This window comes from Furipterus horrens, unplaced genomic scaffold, assembly GCF_987537825.1.
Source record: "Furipterus horrens unplaced genomic scaffold, mFurHor1.1.pri manual_scaffold_9, whole genome shotgun sequence".
Lineage (NCBI taxonomy): Eukaryota > Metazoa > Chordata > Mammalia > Chiroptera > Furipteridae > Furipterus > Furipterus horrens.
In genome coordinates, this window is record NW_028327179.1 from 14,837,576 (window position 1) to 14,858,426 (window position 20,851).

Sequence of the window (20,851 nt, forward strand, 5' to 3'; positions counted from 1 at the left end):
CTAGTTTAAACTTCTGTCCACACCAGGTGAGTGTGTGTTTCTCCGCACTCTCCCTAACACAGGGCTTTATCAAACTTCGCTGATCTTGTGGGTGAAAAGTAGTATCTAATCACGTTAATTCCATTTTTTTTTTCCCTTTAAAAACTGAGACTTCTGAGATTCACTTGTAACATTTTAATATGAGACTTTAAACATATTTTAAAATACTCTATTTTGTCTTCTCTTTGTGTCTTTCACTCATTTCTTTAAAAAATTAACAGTATATGAAGTTTTGGACATCTTAGAAATTGTGGTATGAGTTGTAAAATGGATTTTTACAACCTTTATTCTTCAGCCATGTTGTGTAAGAGGGAAGACCAGAAACTTTTCACGTTTTATACCCCAGGTAGATTGGAGGGTAAGAGTGGGGGCAGTGGGAACGCAGAGGCCCCACCTGTCTTATGTGCCTCGGTCTTTACAAAGATCTACAATAAATACTTGGCAGAGCCAACTCTCTGTTAGATGGAAAATATGGGGTGACGTGGTAAACACAAGGCTATTTGGAGGTTGTCAGAGGCCTGTCCTAGTTGTCTTGTTGGACAACTTGTGTGAGGGTAGCTAGTTAAGGGGGAAAAGAGCTTAGCTTAGCAGTTAGTCATATGGGAGAATGTATGTTGGAGACACGACCTGCATAGCTTTGAGCTTGAGTGGGAACTGGCTGGCACTTAGCACCCCCTCCCTTTCGAGCCCTGAGAGCGTCAGCACAGGAAGGGGAGGCTGGTTAGTCCGGGCAGAATTACCGCCGAAAATCGTTCTAACCTGACAGCAAACTGAATGTGGAGGCCTTTTAGTTCTGAAAGTGCTGTTAGAGCTGGGCACAGTTCTCTTGGTCCTGAGGAGAGAGGAAAAGACTTAGGAATTTGTAATTTTGGTAATGAGGGAAACAAATAAATTGGGCGTTCTTTAAAAAGATTTTTTTTTTTAAATTTAAAAGTATTTAATCAATATCAAGAATTATTCCGAATGCAGGAAAATTAGGCAAAATCCATGCTGACATGAAACTTACTTCATGGACAACTCTAATATATATATAAGTGTCGCTGGTTCGATCTTCCAGTCAGGGCACATCAGAGAAGGAAAACTCTGACTCCAAAAAACCTCCGCTGCCTTGCGGCATACCTCTTCAGGGGAAAGGCTAAGGGAGTAAACCCCGACAGAAAATCCGGAGCCGGAGTCCCTAAGGCGGTTTGACGTTGTAGTCAACACCGGCAACTCCTGCGGCGCACCTGAAGCCAAGCTGTATTGACTCCGTCTTTCCCTTGGATCCTTCAGCTGCGAAGAGAGGGGGGGTCTGCTGCATGGGCAACAGCAGACCCTCCATATCACCCTGCCCAGGCTCTGTAGCTTCAGCTTCACTGGAGAGGACACTCCAGCGTCATCGCAAGATGTCGATTCAACACGGGAGGAGACAGATACCGTGTCACTCCCGAGTCGGACTGCACAGCCATTCTCGGCGGTGCAGATAGACTCTTAAGAAGCTACACCATCGTCTCTCGAGACGGACGGCTGCCGACGACGACGATAGGTACCAGAGTTATCTAACAGATACATGTATAAATATGATAGTTACCTAAGTTATTTTCTGAGCTGGAGGGTAGATCTGACAATGGAAGGTACAGATGGGAACAGGATATTGTGTAAAAAAATTTTATTTACTGATTTTTAGAGCGAGGGGAAGGGAGGGAGAGACCCATTGATTGTCACCTCTCGTATGTGCCCCAACCGGGGACCAGGCCCACCACCCACACATGTGCCCTGATCGGAAGTGAACCGTGACCTGCTTTGCGGGACGATGCCCAACCAATTGACCCACGCTCATCGGGGCTAAATTGGGCATTTGAATGAGGGAAATGGTCTTCATATCTCTTATTCTAATAGTTATCATCTAATGAATAGCAATTACTGAGCAAAAACTGCCAGTGAATAAAGACAATCCCTGTCCTCAAGGGTGTGCCTTCCGGTGGTGAGAGAGTATTTAGAAAGGGATCACCTGGTTTTAGTTCCTGCCCAAGTTGAGTTTCCTTATATGAATATTGGGTTTTCTCTCTCTCAAAAATTCCAAAGATCAAAGGAAGTTAGAAAATAATTCTGGGGAAGTTAGCAGATTTAAAGAATGGAAAAGTCAGTCTTGTGGTACAGTGTTATGAAAATTTTCTATGACGACAACGTGGATGGAACTAGAGAGAATTACGCTTAGTGAAATAAGCCAGGCAATGAACGCAAAATACCTTATGATATCACCTGATACAGGAGACTAAGGAACAACATAAACAAACGAACTAAATGGGACAAGGAGCAGAATAACAGTCAATAGAGGGGAGGGGAAGGGAGAGAAGGGGGATAAACGAGGGAAGGGTTTAGTCAAGGAACGTGCGTAAATGACTGATGGATACGGACAACGCGGAGGGATATGATTGTGGGAGAGGGGGTGGGTTGGGTGGGGGAGAGTAAAAGGGGAAAAATGAGACAACTGTAATTGAAAAATCAAAAAATAAAATAAAAATAATTTCTATGAAAGTTTTCTAATAAATTAAAAAGATGTGGAGTACATTCTCAATCTACGAGGAGAACTAATTGTATTTGATGAAGTGGAGAAAGCTGCGTGGCCTCTGACTGTAACCTTGACCTCCCTGAGCTTCAGTGTTCTCAGCTACAAAATGAGGGTTGACAAGAAACAAATAGATTCATTCATATAGGAACATATTTATAGAAAAACAGTCTGATCAAATGGCCTGGCCCATAGGCACCGAGGAAATAGCTCTTGTCCAACCCGCTGGTTCTGAGCTGCTTGTAGAGCAGCGTGAAGTGGTCTGAGCTGGGAAGCTGGTCCCTCCAGGACTTGCTCCCTGAACCCTGTAAGCGTGTTCTCTGGGCTCCACACAACTGTCTGCTGCCTGAACTAACGTGTGATTTTCCATGCTCTTTCCTCGACAGCCCATTCAAAACTCGTCTTTTCCAGTGACGAGGGCTGAGTTGGTAATCTCAGCATCTGTTACTGGGAGCCTGTGTGACGGAGGTGTGCTTGTGCAGGTGTGGGTAGAACGTGGAGGGTAGGAGGGTGCATTCCAGTCTGTTCCATGGAATGGACTCTGCCACTGCTCTTCTAGCTGCGACTCAGGTCAAGTTAATCTTTTTTAGTTCACGCCCATCTGTAAAGTGGGAATAATTACAGCTCTTAGTTCATGAAGGCTGTTGAGAGAACCTTAACATAGTGCTTCTAAAACACTTATAATATCAAGCAAGAACTCCAAAGTTAGCAGCTATTATGAATTTTCTAACATTATTGCTGTTGATGATACTCTGTTCTTGCTCAGTGAACTTCATCCCAGATAATGACTGGCCACTGATCCTCAGGAGTTAGGGACCTAGTTTAAAAGCTTTTGTGGCTGTCTCTTTTTGTTATTTAAAGCTCTATAAATTCCACTTGTAAGAAGATTGATTCTGCATTAAGGCTGTCTCTAAGACAGAATTTAACATGGAAATTCCTGCCACCTTGTGGCTAAGAAAAATCAAAGCTTAATAGTATTATATTACTAGGAAATACATATTGGTTTTAACCTTAAGTCTCAGATTATTAAACTTATTAAGATGATGAAATGAATAATAATAAAAACAAAATCATTAAAAACAGGAGTATGAATTTAGTATTTCTTGTTTCTTGAGTCAAGAGAGGCTTGGGTCTCTGAAACACCTGTTTCCTTAGAGATGCTCAGAAAACACTGTCAAAGACAAACATTATTCATTGAAAGATTTGTAATGTATGTCAAGGATATAACTCTTTAGAATTTGTATGCATTTAATTTTTATATTTCTTTTCTTTAGGGTTCTTATTTCCGTTGTTTCTTTTTATTAGGGAATCAGAATATAGTTTGTTTATATTTTGAAGCTATCATGGAAGATCCTTCTATATCCATTTAAAGACCCATATCAGGTACACACTGTTATGGTTAGAAGTGTTTGAAACAACTTGACTGATGGCTAAGGAGAGGAAAGTCACCCTTTAACTTTACAAATTATATAAATAGAAGATTTATTGTGGAAAAAGAAATAACAGGTAAAGCAGTGAGACAAAGAAATTTCTTGCCATTTTGCCATTCAGAGATACCCAGTGTTCAAGTTGTGATCACGTTTGGTAGACCTAGTCCCATATGTCATAACTTAAAATTACAAAGATCATTTTGTAGAGTTTTGTGGGTTGTCTTTCTATTAACTATACTATACGGTTTGTAATCTCTGCATAGTTTTTCATCCCTACCACAGTCTGTGTATCCAGTCCTCCACTGCACATCTAGGTTGTTTTCAGGGTTTGTGTGCGCGTGCGTGTGCGTGTGTGCACGTGTTTTTAGAACCAGTTAAATTAATAAAGTTATTTGGCTCTGTCCGGGAGGCTCATTTGGTTGGAGCGTTGTCCCATAGACTGAAAGGTTGGGGTTTGGTCCCTGGTCAGGGCACATACCCAGGTTGGGGGTTCCATCCCTGGTTGGGGTATGTACGGGAGGCAACCAGTTGATGTTTCTCTTTTCTGTTTCTCTCCCCCTCCCTCCGCCCCTTTCTCTTTTTCTCTCTCTCTTAAAATCAATAAGCATGTCCTTGGGTGAGGATTAAAAAGTAATACTAATAAAATAAAGTCCTTTTTAGGCAGCTCTTTGGGCTTTGTCCATAATTATTTCTTTAAGATGCATCTCTGCAGTGATGTCATCCGCCTTTCGGTAATTACTACTGAAACCTCTTATTCTTGGTACAAGCAGAAAACTGAATTGTATGACTTCAGTAATGGTTAAACCTCATTTTGTTAAATCTGTGTTATATACAGCAGTGAGAATAAGAAAAGTTTTAGACTTGAAAGGGATCATAAGTCTAGTCGCTTGAGTTTTGTAGGTAAGGAACCTAGCACTAAATAAGAAAATGACCTTTCCAAGGCTACCTGACTACTCACTGTTCCAGTTGGAGTAGAATTTCAGTCTCTACTTCATCCTCTCCTCACTACTAAGACCTGTACTGTACTCTTGGGTGAGTTTAACTTCTCTGGGTCTCATTTCTTTTTCTCTCTTCCCCTCTCCCTCATCCTTGACTGAAACTACCTAGTGTCTCTCTCTCTCTCTCTCTCTCTCTCTCTCTCTCTCTCTCTCTCTCTCTCTCTTTCTCTCTCTCTTTCTCTCCCTCTCTCTCTCCCTCCCTCTCTCCCTCCTTCTCTCCCTCTCCCTCCCTTTCTCCCTCTCTGTCTCTGTCTCAAGGCCCTTGTGGCTCTAAACTGTGACCTACCCCAATAACTTATCAATACAGTTAAGTGCTGCCAGTTAGCAAAACGTCTCACCATCTTCTGAATGACTCAAAATAGTGCCAGAGCAGGGTCAGGTAATAAAGGGAAACAGGATCCTGAGTTAACACATTTGTTGGGTAAACATCCTTGAGTTCCGCTGAAGTGAATGCGTAGGTTTTGAATAATTATGGCAATTGTTCATGATAACATCTTTTGAAATGTTTTCTTTTAAATTGAGGTATAATTGATATATGAAACATTATCTTAGTTTCAGGTGTACAGCATAATGATTGAATATTTGCATACACTGTGGGATGATCATCAGAATAAACCTAGTTGGCATCCGGCACCGTATCATCATGCATGTTGTATATGTAATATATTTGGTGAAAATACCATAATTTTCCCCATGGACTCAGCAGACCACCAAAGGACAGAGCGGAATATCCAAGTCTGTGCACAGGAAGGTTTCAGCGTCTCACGTCCCATGCAGGGATTTCGGATCCCAAGAAGGTCGCTGCTTGCAGTTCAGTTGCTCCGGTACTTTCTTAGCTTTGTCCCAGGCGGGGCGCTGTGATGGTGGGGCCAGAAACTCGGCTGCGTTGGCAGGGAGACGGCAGACGCACCGTGTGATCTGCAGACGGGAGCAGCCCGGGCTGGGGGCTTCTGGGGCCCAGGCTGTGTGCTTGCTGCTGGAGCACCATGCCCTTCGCCCTCCGGGCAGGCAGACTCTCCTTTTCTCCTCATTAAAGAGAGAGGGAGAGAGAAAAAAATTTTTTTTTACAAAGCAGCACAAGTCACGAGCTGTTGCGTAGGACACGACTGTGTTTAGAACACACAGACACTTCTCCATGGGAGGACATCTGTCAGTGTTCATCTGTCTCACTCAAGAAAGGAGGAGTCATGTTTCTGTTACATTACTGGCTGAATTCCACAGTCAGAGTTTACTTATTTTCTTCTGAAGCCAGCAGTGCTGTTTTATAGTAGGAAAGGATACTGTGGTAAACTGGGCTGCCTTTAATGCCTGTATGTGTGGCTGATTCCTTCGCTGGGTTCGTGTTCCCTTAGTTTTCTAAAAGAACCCTCAGTGACCTACTGCTTCTGGCCTTTAAAAGGGTTTGAAGTTGTCTTGAATGAATATCTAATTGGTTGAAACGTCTGCAATTCCAACTTCCTATTAAAAAAAAAAATCATAAATATTAATAAAATTTCTCAGCAGTTGTCTTCCTTCAGAAATAACCAAAATATTTAATTCCCCTTAAAGAAAAGGGGGAGAGGGAGAAAACGAGGAATAGTAGGTGAACTTAAGGTTCTGTTATGAGGCATTGGTAAAAATAACGTGTGCTGTGTGCCAGCTCTTGCCCTAGGGCTTATGAAAAAAATGCCCTCTGACATAGAAACGACATGGGAAACATCCTAAGATATATTTGGAAAAAGAAGAAAAATATGAAATTATGTATATCATGATCCTAATTATGTTTTTGAGAAGGTACTGAACACATACATGTGTATGTAAGCATATGGAAAGAACTAGTCCGTTTGCAGTTGTTACTGTGGTTACCAGGGATTCTGGGAAGGCTCTTGGAGACTTGATGAGGGTGACAGAAATGTCTTGTTACTTTGTATTTCCGTGTGACTTGGGTCTGTTGTAATAAGAGTTCATTTGTGTCCCGGGCACTGCAGGACAGTGACGTAAGAGCAATGGAAGTGAGAGAAGCGGCCAGAATTCTGGGTCCCGGGAACATCAGCGTGCTCTGTCTGGTTGTCTATAGACTTGAATTCCAATTCCAGACTTTTGGGGCCCTTTCTGGCACTAGGACCATCTCTTTTCCATTTCACCCCCACCCCACCCCATTTCCATCTGAAGTCAAAAATGGAAAGATCTCCACATAAGGAAAGCAGTATGTGGACCAGAACTGACCGCTGAGCATCTAGAGAGACCACCTTGTGCCTGTTTTTCTTTCCCCTCCTGGGCTGAAATCAGAAGCCGCTGGGACAGAATCTGAACAAAGAATCAGTTAACCTTAGGAAAAGTGTGGGACCTTTATTTGTTTTTAATTTTGTTGGGTACTTGGGAATGTGTATTATTAAAAGTGTGTTTATGTGTGCTTTTGATATCTTCTTTATCAATTGTTTATTGCATTCTCCACTTTTGAAATACTTAAGGAAGGTAAAGCAACAACAAACAACAATATGGGTGAACCTTATAAACCTGGTAAGAAACAATGGCAGGCATGGGAGGGTACGTATAACACGTATACTGGTACATGCTTAGTTATGTAGACTTTTAAAATAAGCAGAGTTAATCTGTGGGAGTCGAAGTCTAGGGGAGGTAGCGGTGGGGCTTCTGGGGTGCTGGTTCTGCATTTGGGTTTGCATGTTTAACTTATGAAAACTCACTGAGATGTACTCTTTAAGATTGGGTACTTTTCCATAGTCATGTTCAAAATGAAAAAAACAAAACAGTAAATCTCCTCTCAAAGTAGAGGGCTGGATAGATAAGGTAGAAAATAGTTTCATTTGCTTTTTTTGGTTCATCCTCACCCCTGCATGTTCGTGCCCGATCAGATCACAAATTCTAGAAGGTCAGAGGCTGCTGTTTTCTTGGGGACTGGCTTGTAGTAGGTGCTGAGAACTTATTGAGTGATTATCTTGAGTATTAAATTCCACCAATCTCCTGTGAGTGTTATAGAGAGATTTGTCCTTTGATGCTTAAGATGTTTTAATATTTGTATTTTATAAGTGGATGAAGTGAGGGAGGTGTAGAACATCTTTTCCCTTCTGATTTGGAAAGACCAGCCTGGACAAGGGCTGCCTCTTCCTTCTCGGGCTGTCTGGACACTAACCTCTTGGGTAATAGTGTAATCAAGAGTTTCCATTGCAGCGTTATTCACAATAGCCAAGATATGGAAACAACTTAAGTGTCCATCAGTGGACAAATGGGTAACGAAAACTTGGTGTATATATACACAATGGAATAGTATTCAGCCATAAAAAGGAATGAAATCTTGGCATTTGCAATAACATGAATGGATCTTGAAGGCATGTTAAGTGAAAGAAGTCAGGAAGAGGTCAGATAAAGACAAATACTAGATGATCTCACTTATATGTAGAATCTCCAAAACAAACAAACAAACAAGCTCATATATTCAGAGAACAGATTGGTGGATGTCAGAGGTGGGTATAGGCCAAATGGGTAAAGGGAGTCAAAAGGTACACACTTCTAGGTATAAAACAAGTAAATTATGAAGATGTAATGTATAGCCTGGCAACTATAGTTATTAATATTTGAAAATCGCTAAGAGAGTAGATCTGACAATTCTCATTGCAAGAAAAAAATTCTGTAACCATGTATGATGATGGATGTTAACTAGACTTATTGGGGAGATATTTCACGATATATTGCAACTATCGAGTCCTTATATTCTACACCTGAAACTAATGTAATGTATGTCAGTTATACCTCAATAAAAAAATAAAGTGTGACAAATTCTTTTTTTTTCTTTTTATGTTTCATTGGTAGATGGTAGACATGTTTTGTTCCCTTTGGAAACTTGTCGATCTTTCCTTTCCTGTGTGTACTTTAAAGGAAAAGTGTGTGTGTTGGGGGGTGGGGTGTTAGGTGTGGTCTGTGTTATTTGCTCTGTGGCTTTATTCAGAAGTTTTTGAGCCATTGATCCTGATTGGAAGAGATAGTTATTGCTTTACTGTAAGGTTTATGATTGATATAGCTCAATTTCTCTTCTTACCCCTTGCTTCTTATCAACTTTCAGAGCTTTAGACAAACTGAATGGATTCCAGTTGGAGAACTTCACGCTGAAAGTGGCCTATATCCCTGACGAAATGGCTGCCCAGCAGAACCCCTCACAGCAGCCCCGCGGTCGCCGTGGGTTTGGGCAGAGAGGCGCATCGAGACAGGGCTCTCCGGGATCGGTGTCCAAGCAGAAGCCGTGTGACTTGCCTCTACGGCTGCTGGTTCCTACCCAGTTCGTGGGAGCCATTATAGGAAAAGAAGGGGCCACCATTCGCAACATCACCAAACAGACCCAGTCTAAGTGAGTGTTCTTGAGCGTGGTGGGCGTTAATGTTTTTCCCTCTGAATCTTAATAACAGAGTATGTTGTTCTGTTCTTGCGAACATGGTTATGGTTGCTTCTTGTACTTGGGAATCTGGTAAAACCTTGTGATTGTGCTATTTTAATGTTTATTTTATAAAAATATAGGGCTAAATCTAAATCTCAGAGGGAACCACAAATTTTCACACATCAATGGAAAACAAGCGATACCTAATCCACTTGTGATAGGGGAGGCCCTGGTGAATTAAAGGGGCAGATTCTAGGTTATGCTCTGCTCCCCCTAACCCCCGGTGGTACCTGCCTTTTTGTTTTCGGATATAATTTTCTGGATCCAGTACAGAGATAGTTTTTCAGTCTTGCTTTATAGAGAATCATTCAGCCTATGGTCCAGCTGATCCTGTGGGTAAGCCATGTAGCTGGAATGGCTTTTTCTTCCGGATCTTCATTGGAAGTTTTAACTTGCAGATTTTAAGGAATTGGGGGATCCTTGGGGCAACGTTAGAGCTAGCTTTTCAGGAGTAGAAAGCAGGAGCTTTGTGTTATGATTTACCACTGTGCTGAGCATGTTACCTGAAATGCAGAAGGCTCTCATATTTGACAGATGAGTCAAATGGAACTCCGCTGCATCATATATTAGTTGTTTTGACTTATTAACTGTCTTGTGATACTGTATGTGACTATTTTGACCCAGAGAAGCTTGGCGATGGACTCCGTCCCCACCCTAGTTCTATGGAGTGCTTCCAGGCACATCTCTGGACTGTTGCTGCCGTATTTCCTGAAGAGCTGAGTGCACTAGGGAGAAGAGGCTGAGTACAGGCCTCTCCTGGCCCGGTCACTGTACACCAAAGGGTAGGGAACTGGCCTTGGGCCAGCTGCAAAGGTGACTGCAGATGCTTTTGCTTTTCAGATTTGACGAGGACATTGATTCCATTTCATGTGGCCCAAGGAATTAAGGAGAGAGAGGGTATTTTTCTGAAAGTACAACTGTGGCTCTGTGTTCGTTCCAGTAGGCAACAGGGTTCAGAGGATGTCCGTAGTCGTCATAGGTCCCATGCCTGTAGAGAACTCGTTGACTGATTTCTCATGCAGAAGCAAAGAGGACTGTGTTTAGTGGTGGTGGCGGGACCACGGCACCTGCAGAGGGATGTCTGGTTCTGCCTTCCCCTGCTGACACAGGAGGTGTTTGGTATTGGGTACCTTTGTACAAAAATCAGTGGCCTTGACCTCATAATGTACGGTGTGGGGAGTTGAACCACTGCCTAGATCGCTTTTAATGTTAAGTTTGCCTGGTTTTAATCTTGGACTTGAAGAGCTTCTTGCCTCCCTTCATTCAGCATTACCTGCAGAAACTAATTATTAAATGGTTTTCCTTCCATGTCGCGTGGCAGATTAGAGGTGTTCCTCTTACTGCTATTTATTTCCTTGTCAGAGGAAAGAGCTTCTGTGATTTAAATTGAACTGTTTGTTTTATGTAGGCAGGAAGATGGAGGACGACGGAGAGGGGAAGGGAAGCAATTTTTGTTATGTCTGATGATTCCATTTGCAGAGTTCTGCCAGTGGATTTAATTACTTCTTGCCATTGAAACTAGTCGTCATGAGATCCTCTGTTTCTGGACCAGCCTCAGAGGGTTACCCTGATCTGTGGAGCAACATTCCCTTCTCTCCAAAGAGAAGGCAGTGAACACAGTGAACGGTGGAAATAAACTAGGAGAGAGTCTAACGAGTACCTCCTAAAAGATAAGCCATGCTTCTGGTGACTGGGGAGTTCTGAAATAAGGGCTGGAAAAATGGTTCCTGAGATTGTTCTTCCTGGGATTGGGACTGTTACCTAATGCACTGTTTTTGTAGTTTTTTCTAGTTAGCTCTTACTTGTTTCATTTCTACATTGCCCTAATTTTTAGTGATTAGGTTTTACTTCTGAAATAGATCTCCAGTTTTCAACCAACATTTAGGAGAACCAGATCCCAATGATGTCATTCTCATGGTGAGGGATTACGTAGTTCTTTGTCCCCAAAGGGGACTCACAAATACTGAATTTTCTTTCTTGTACCTTTTCAACAAATGCAGACTTATTTTGCGTTTAATTCAAAATATACATGGATGCAAATGAAAATAAAAACAAAAAAGTTACCCTTCATCTCTCCCCCAAGTGTTCCTTTAAATGAAATTTCCAGTGTCATCACAATAAATTAAATAAATAAAATTTAAAAAATAACTAAAGAAGAAATGCTATCATGGTATGTATTGCATTTCTTTGAAGAAGATTGGTGACCTCTTACAATGTTGGTATCTGTAACTGTACCACATGTTTTTAAACAGCTGTGTGATACGGATATACTGCTGTGTAACCATCTTTCTGGTGGGCCTTTTAAAGATAATCCCAATTTTCTTTCTATTACAAATAGTGTTACCGTGAACATTCCTATGCTACTGGTTTTCAATGAGGGGTGACCTCCCTCACCCCCATGGACATTTGGCAGTGTCTGGAGATACTTTTGGTTGTCACAACTGGAAGAGGGATGTGCTACAGGCGTCTCGCAGGCTGAGGCTCGGGGTGCTGGTCAACACTGTGTGATGCACAGGGCAGCCTCCACGGCAAAGACTTAATCCGGCCCAAAATGGCAGTAGTGCTGAGGGTGAGAAACACCACTCTTCACCATACATATGGGACTGCATCCGTAGATGTTATAGGAAGTAGAATTCTTAAAAAATAAAATAAAATAGAATTTTTAAAAAATTATTTATTTTAGAGAGAGGGGAAAAGGGAGAAAGAAAGGGAGAGAAACCTCAACTTTGACCAGCTGACTCTCACTCGCCCTCCGCAGGCCCATCCCTGACCAGGAATCCCTTTGTGTGTCGGTACCCAACCAATGGAGCCCCACACCAGTCAGGGCAGAAAGTAGAATTCTTGAGTCAAAAAGTGATAAGCATTTTAGCTTTCATAGGTCCTGCTAGTTCTACACTCCCACCAAAAGTGTGGGTGTGCCCAGTTTACCCATCCTCTTGCCAATGCTTAATTTTATCTATCAAAACATTTACAGGTCTGAAAAAAGAAAGCCTTCTTTTAATTGGCATGTGTATATAATACTAGTGAGTTTTGACCTTTTGCATTCATTGACTGCTTGCTTGTGTTTGAAGTAGAATTGCCATCTCTTTGGGTTTTGTTGTGGACTTCCCTCTAAGAAGGAGGCGAAGTGTAGGAGGGGCCTTGCAAAAGGAAGCAGATGAGTGAAATGTTCTCCTATGGTGAATAGTGAGAGAATACTGGGGAGGGTGAGAAGTTCGACCTGGTTTGTGGGATTCCAAATCCCACCCTCTTGGCGTGTGTTCCAGTTCCTGTTTGTTTTAGAGCAGAAGAAAGCCTTTGTCTGGACCTCGGCTCTTTGACATGAGATGTTTGTTCTGTGCCATCAAAAAGGAAGCTTTTAGCAGAATGAAAAGATGCCCCTGCCTGGTCAGACTGAGGAAAGAGAGGGAGTGTTCCTGGAATTAAAATTCTCTGAGCCATCCTGATGACAGTTTATCAGGAGCTCATGCTCTTGAGGGAAGTGACTCATCCTCTGTGCAGAAGTCCTGTGACATTGTAAACCCTGTTGTGAATGCGCGCTTACAGCTCTCGTCTTCCTCTCTCCTTGTGCCCACCCTAAGAATCGATGTCCACCGTAAAGAGAATGCAGGTGCTGCTGAGAAGTCCATTACTATCCTTTCTACCCCGGAAGGCACCTCTGCGGCTTGTAAATCTATTCTGGAGATTATGCATAAGGAAGCTCAAGATATAAAATTGTGAGTAAAGAGGATGCACCTGTGGAGAGGTTGATGTTCCTGCTGTTTTCTTTTGGATTTCATGACACAGTTCTTGGGGAGCTGCTGTCCTCGTGAGCTACAGTGGTTGGCACTATTGATTTGGTTGTAAACCATAAGTCCTTAAAATATTTTCATTTGTGTTCGGATATAGGATGAGGGGTGGTAAATGAGCAAAGTCCAGCTGTAGAAGAAGGTGATGGGCGGACATAAGCCCACCTAAGTTCCAGGAAGTGTCCTTGGATTTACCTAAGGCAGGGCCCAAATCCTCGCTCCTTTACGCTGAGCTCCCTGGGGCTCTGTCCTTATTGTCTGCCCAGCCCCACCCTGTAGGAGCAGGGCGAATGGAGGTGGTAAGATAACCTGGGGATTTATTTGGCTATTCCAGATCAGAACTTAACTATCTTTCCCACAGGAACTTTGAGAGGAGGTCAGGTTTTGTGCTACTTTGAGCGTTCAGCACAGTGCTGCTCATACTGTGCATGCTCCCGAGTAAGGTGCTGGCATTAGCCTGGACTGATCACCGGCATTTAATGTGGAGGGACCTTTGAAGTATATGAAATGTTTCACTTATAAGGTGTTACCTGGTGCTATAAGATTATTATTCTTTTTTTAGTATAGAGGAAAAAAAGAAAAAAGAAAAAACCCAGCACCCAGATAACCCCAAAGGCATTTTTTTTTTGTATTTCTTCCCATCACCATTTATTCCCCTTATACTCTCTTCCACCCTCACCCACCCCATCCCCACCGCAGCCACCGCACAGTTGTCTGTGTCCGTGAGTCCTCCTCCTTCCAATGACATGTTTAAACAGTGATATGTGTGTGACTTGGAAATTCAGAAAGGTACAAAATGAAATGTGAACCTCCCCCGACCCCTCCTGCTATTACTTAACATTTCCCCCCAGAGTGTAACTAACCACTGTCGAGTTTCTTCTGTTTCCTTGTGTAAATTGTGCGTGTATTGCCAGGTATTTTAAAATTTATTCTAAAATCATACTATTTTACATGTGTACGTGTTCTGGCATTAGAGAGTTAGGAATAAGAATTTGATTAGGAGCAGTTTTCAGAGCTAACAAAAGGAAACCGTTTTTAAAAATTAACTTCTTTCCAAATACATGGTAATGTTTTTTTTACCTCCTCTACTCATGCATTGCTAGAATGTAGGCTGATGGTCAGCCAGTTTTAAACTCTTTAGCATAATGCCTCCTATATGGTAGGTAGGTAGAAAGTAAATGTTTAATGAACTAATATTGTCTTTTAACCCAAGAGTAGGTTTACTCACCCTGATTTCATGACCTTTTTTTTTTTAATTTACAGCACAGAAGAAATTCCCTTGAAGATTTTAGCCCATAATAACTTTGTAGGCCGTCTTATTGGTAAGGAAGGAAGAAATCTTAAAAAAATTGAGCAAGACACAGACACTAAAATCACGATATCTCCGTAAGTGCTGCCTTGCTTCCTTTTGAATTAGAAACTTTTCAAGCACCGTGTTTAGCTGTAGGTTACATACTAAGCGTAGCTTGTCCCATCGGATGGCTGTTGGAGCTAGCCTGCATCGCTGTCCTTAGGCTGCGTTTCTCAAGCTTAGTCTGCCGTCTACTCTCTGTGTCTAACCCATATTGAAAGCATTATCTGTTCCAATAAAGAAGCAGGAGGCAGTAAAAACTTGACATTCGTATTTCCTACCTGAAGTTTTGGTCAAGTTTTCTGACATATACTCCCCAAATGGGTATATAGAGCCCCGTTTAGTGCCCATCAATGTGTAAGAAATTATCCCAACATTTGATAGCTTAAGACAGTAGAAACCGTGTGTCCGTGTATTGGTCACCTAGTGTCGGTGGGTGAGGGTTCAGGAGCAGCTTAACTGGGTGCTTCTGGCTCAGGCCTCACGTGGCTGACAAGTGCGTGCTGGCTGTTGGGTGAGGCCTCCGTTCCTCACCTCAGGGCTGCTTGGGTGTCCTAAAGACATGGCTGCTGTCTCCTTCCAGAGCAGACGATCCGAGAGAGCCAGACAGAAAGACAGAAGCGGCCATGCCTGCTATCACACAGGCTCAGAGGTCGCACCGTGTCGTTTTCCTAATGTTCACACACGAGAGCTCTGTTCAGTGTGGGGGAGTGTGCACTTCACTGGGGAGCTGGCTACGGCCCCGAGGGCTCACAGGTGCTCTGGAATGATTTGGGAAGGTTTTTCTTTTTCTGAGAGTGACTAGCCTTACTTTCCACCCAAAAAACAATAAGGTGGGAAGAGATGGATGAACTAAGGAAGAATTGAGGGCACAGGGTGTTTGTGGAACACGTTTTCAAAGGAGAAAGTCCTGCTTGATTGTAAAGACAGAAAAAAACCACAAAGTGGTAGAAGTAATAAATGATCCTACCCTGTCTCAAAGTTTATGCTCAGACAGGGGAGGGTTTTAAGTGAAAACAAAAAAACAAACAAAATCCCACTCAAACACTCAAATAGAAGCAGCTATTTTATTTTATTTATTTTTTTTTTTCAGGGAATATAGTAATTTTATTTTATTTTTTTTTTTTAATTTTGGTTTTTCAATTACAGTTGTCCCCTTTTCCCCCAATTTCTCTCCCCCACCCAGCCCACCCCCTCTCCCGCAATCATATCCCTCCCCGTTGTCTATGTCCATGAGTCTTTTATACAGGCTCTTTAATTAAACCCTTCCCTTACTTATCCCCCTTCTCTCCCTCTCCCCTCCCCCCTATTGACTGCTATTCTGCTCTTTGTTCTATTTAGTTCCTTTGTTTGTGTTGTTCTTTAGTTTCCTGTATTAGGTGATATCATATGGTATTTTTCTTTCTTTGCCTGGCTTATTTCACTAAGCATAATTCTCTCTAGTTCCATCCATGTTGTTGCAAATGGTAGGAGTTCCTTCTTTCTTTCTGCTACATAGTATTCCATTGTGTAAATGTACCACAGTTTTTTGATCCACTCATCTACAGATGGGCACTTAGGTTGTTTCCAGCACTTAGCTATTGTAAACAGTGCTGAAGCAGCTATTTTAAAAACTGTAATGTAAAAGTTTGTAGGGGCAAGGCTGGTTGAAACTGGAGATTAGAAATACACTTCTTTAAGCAGACTAAGACAAATAATTGTAGCAAGTTGGAGAAAAAATGGAATATTATCCTGTTCATTTGTCCCAAGTTTAGCTTCAGGTAATTCTGCTAGTCGTGAAAATGAGAGTTTTTAACTCTGGGAATAAGAAGGAGAGCTGTACCAATATTCCACATCCTTTTGGTCTCTGTAATTATTCCCCAGGGTAAGTATTGTAGTTCCAACCGCTTTCCCTCTTAAGGCTGTGGACTGGCTTGGGTGTCGGTGGCCACAGAGTGGTTTTGAAGCTTCAGCGGGACCCGGGTTGAGCAGGGAGTTCCTAACTTACTGCTGCAGCCTTCTAATTTTTTAGTTGTCTAAGTGGTCACCCAAAGACCATTTTTTTGATGTAGTCAAGATGGATTAAAAAGTGTTAGGGAAAAACCGCCTAAAAACTAAAAAAGAACATAAAAAAGAAAACAAAAAGGTAGATTGGTTTACATGATTTCCTCTTGCTTACTTTGATCCAAATTCTAAAATCACTGGTGAAAAGGAAGTTTAAACACATGGATTCTGGTTTGTTCTTTGGGAACATTTCCATGTTTATTCCTTGCTTGGAGACCCAGAAAATGCACAAGGATGCCAATTAGGGCTAGAATTGGTCAGCGCAGACCAGGAGCATAGTCATTAAAGGTTATGCACATCTGGTTCTTGGCTTCTGCTAAAACTGCATGCCTGCAGTCATGTTCTTTACATTTTACTCTTGAACTGTGAAAATGGTTCAGCCTTCAGTGGTCAAGAAGTGTACTGTGTTTAAAATATGAACTTAATGGGACTATTAACCCCCAGTGGTTTTAATTGAGAAATTGGGAGGGGAAGTGTTTTCTGTCCTGTAGCTTTACAGTTTTTGGATTCATGTCTTCTGGGGCTTACTCATTTTTCAGTGTGTCTCACTACCCACTTTGACATATTGCCAGGCTCCACAGTTGGGTTTTAATTGCCATCTGGGGCTGGACTCTTATTAACTGTCTTCCTCCTGTAATTTCCATTCTCTTTCTTTCCCCCTTTTTAATCTGCAGATTGCAGGAATTGACACTGTATAATCCAGAGCGCACGATTACCGTGAAGGGCAGCGTGGAAACATGTGCCAAAGCTGAGGAAGAGATAATGAAGAAAATCAGGGAGTCTTATGAAAATGATATTGCTTCTATGAATGTTAGTTTTAATATGAAGGGCGTGTCTTTCATTTGATGAACAGTTAAAAGATGTTTTCAGTTGCATTAATAGTGATTTCTTTAATGGTGTCATCATTGGACGGAGGTTCTCATTGATTTTTAGCACCGTAGGGAGTGCCCTGGGATAGTTGGGAAAACCCAGGCTTTCACATTAGGCTTGGCAATCTCTGTGATTTCAGCAAATTATTTAGTTTTTGAGACTTAGCTTCCTTACCTGTGAGTTAAGACTAATACCTACCTTAAAAAGGTTAGTATCTCCTGCACAATGTTAATTTGAGGGAGATTAGTATAGTAGGAATGAGCTTCAGAGGTGTGTGAACTGCAGCTTCGTTCTTTTTGACAACTTATTTGGCCTTTCTGAGTATCAGTTTCCTCATCTGTAAAATGGGGCTGCATCTTACATTGCATGCCTGTTAGAATTACAGTAGGTAGCAATGCTCGTGAAAACTATTGTTATGAATACAAATTTAAAACTTGGTTACTTGGAGATAAAAATAATCTGTGTAGTGCAGCTAAGACAAAGTGAATTGCTGACATTCCTTAATGGATGGAATGGTGCTGATGATGCAACATTTGTAAAGTTCATCCTGAATTTTCAAGTAAATGATTGAAAAAAAATTTCCTCAATTGGGCCTGTCATCTGAACCATTACACCTAAAAGAAGGGAAATGTACACATGGCACCGCCTGTGTGAGAAGAGCGCAGAATGCAGATCATTTTAGCCCACTTGACTGCCTGCCCTCCTTCACATTATCGTTGCTCATCCAAATGTTTGCGTTAATTGGGAGTAAATCCAACTCCATAGGCCTTTTGAAAAGATTCTCAAGTATGCTCAAACTGCAACTCTCTAATCTCCACCTAACTTCCTCAACCCTTATAAAATTAAACCAAAACAAAATCCCCTTTCTGGTTCCTGGATCCACTCCAAAGATGAGTTTAATTGCAGTAATAACAGGCAGATGGGACCTGATTTTGGAAGGGCTTGACTTTGTTTTAGGCCTTTAGACCCACGACTGCCAAATTTTATCCATGAGTAAGGACCTCTTAAGAGCTGGTTCTCTCTCTCTGGTTTGCTTTTCAGTGAACAAACCTTGTTTGCTTACTTCTTCAACTAATGCACGATCCTGTCTCTATTTACCGGGCCTCCAGTGTAGAGTGCATATTTGTCTGAGTGCTGTGAGCCGTTCATAAAGGACAGGAAGGCTGTGTCCCTGCTTTGAGAAACTCAGTGTGGCTTCACATCAAGGAGGAGGCAAACAAGCACATGGATTTTAAAATATCAAGAAATATAAACAGATATGAACTATATGCTCAAGGGTGGTCACAGGAAACATCTGCTTTGTTCTAAAATTGGTGTCAAATGATTTTTTTTAACTAGACAAGAGGTCACCATCTGAATATTGTCACTTATAAATGCTCACTTACAACTTGATCTTTTAATTGCAAAATGAAGGGACCCTTTTACCATTGCAGCTCCAAGCACATTTAATTCCTGGATTAAATCTGAATGCCTTGGGTCTGTTCCCACCCACTTCAGGGATGCCACCTCCCACCTCAGGGCCCCCTGCAGCCATGACTCCTCCTTACCCACAGTTTGAGGTAAGAAGATGTGCTTCGGCTTTCTTTATGGTTGAGCGGGACACAGTCAGACTTCGTTGCCTTTGAGTAGCGTGACATAAGATGTTTTTGTGGGGGGAATCTTAATGTAAAACCTGGTTCCCATGCGATCTGAAATTGGTTTAGGGCTAGCACATGTTTCCTGGTTCTTGTTAATAGAACCTTCCTGTCTACCCTTTTTTGTAGACATGGACGGGAGTTACTACTTTTGCTGTTTTGGGGTGGTAGAGTTGTCAACATGTGCTTCCATATATCAAAATTTGAGACTTTGGGGAGGGGGAAAGAGGTTACTTATTTTTAAATATTGAAGAAAATGATTTTTAAAAGTCTTCCTTCATCTTTTGCCCCTGGAAATCAACTGCTTTGAAAGGTCAGTAAAGACTGGATGTGTTTCATTTATTACATTTGGGTTGTTTGTAATTAAAGATAAATTTTCAGAGATTTTATTTATTTTTAGAGAGAGGAAGGGAGGGAGAAAGCGAGAGAGAAACATCAATCGGTTGCCTCGTGCACAAGCCCTGACCGTCTTTCATCCACTGAGTTTAATGTCCATTGCTGACATTTGCCCAAATCAAATATTACTCTCTTAACATCTTCTTTTACATTTCTTAGTTGACAATCCTCTGTAAAATGCAGCTTTCTCTGCTCCGTGCCTTAAGGGGGAAAAATGATTTTTATTAATTACATCAGTTTCCCCAGACCTTTTGAATTAGGACACCCCCCCCCCCCACACACACACACATACAACACACCCACCACCACCACCGCCACCTCAGGCTCAGGGCAGGGATTAGGGGTGAGATCTGGCCATCAATACTTTGGAAAACCCCATAGTTGACCCCAGTGTGTAGCCAAAGCTAACAGCAGCTGCTCTGGTTCTTAACTGGTTAAGAACCTGTGCCCCACCTTGGTCTTAAACGAATCAAAACCTCAGTAGTAGATGGAAGCTTAGAAACTTGTGGTTTTGTAAAGGTCATTCGGAGCTTTTTGTTACCCATTCACTGTCAAGAACTGTGGCTCTGGAAAGAATGTTTACTAGTCTGTGGATGGTGGACGTAAATGTTGGAAAGAATATCTCCTATCAAGACCGAAGTGTGGGAGATAATATTTAGGATAAGTATAAACACACCACTCATAGGTCCCTTTTCCTAACTTGTTTGAGGCTTTACTTTAAAGTGTAGGGAGAAAACTCACGCCCTTTTCTCTCGCCACCTGCCATTCCAACTCAGGCAACTATCAGGCCAAAACTGTCTTGGGATGCTGCCATTATGTCTGTTTCTATGCTTCTAAATATATTTTGGCATGCTCTATTATCAGGATTAGGTTTTGGCTGTGTGTTTGGAGTTAGAAAATGTGGTTTAAATGAATTTTCCTTTTTTAAAAAGAGAAGAGTTGAAGGGTAGGTAATTTGAGTAGTTCTGGTAGTAGTTCTGCTACATCATCTAGGACTGGAGCTCCTATGGGCTTAGCAAACTGTCTCCTGGGCCAGGAAGACTGCTCAGGCTCCAGCCATCGAGTCTGATTCCCACCAGCAAGAAGGATGAAAGATCAAAAATCAGTAGTCACCTCACTTAAGGACTCTGCCTGAGGATAGCTTTTCACACTTCCACTGGCACTGCACTTGCTAGGCCATAAGATCTGGCCACTTCTACCTGCAAGGCAAGCTGGGAAACTGAGTCTATAACTAAATAGATGAATAGATTTCGGGGATGGCTATCTGTGTCCCCGTCTCCCCCACCCCCCAACCCCCCTGATTTAACAGCATTACATGTTCAAAGAAT

General features: G+C 42.0%; 1 protein-coding gene across 1 annotated transcript in view; it reads left to right on the forward strand.

The window, feature by feature from the left end:
- IGF2BP3 (insulin like growth factor 2 mRNA binding protein 3) overlaps nucleotides 1-20,851 on the forward strand; it is a 108,102-nt gene that overhangs the window by 72,604 nt on the left and 14,647 nt on the right. The window contains exons 6-10 of the mRNA XM_090287110.1: nucleotides 9,073-9,354; nucleotides 13,023-13,157; nucleotides 14,493-14,615; nucleotides 17,298-17,433; nucleotides 18,927-19,052. Coding sequence (XP_090143236.1) covers nucleotides 9,073-9,354; nucleotides 13,023-13,157; nucleotides 14,493-14,615; nucleotides 17,298-17,433; nucleotides 18,927-19,052 — 802 coding nt within the window. The remainder of the gene's footprint in view (nucleotides 1-9,072; nucleotides 9,355-13,022; nucleotides 13,158-14,492; nucleotides 14,616-17,297; nucleotides 17,434-18,926; nucleotides 19,053-20,851) is intronic.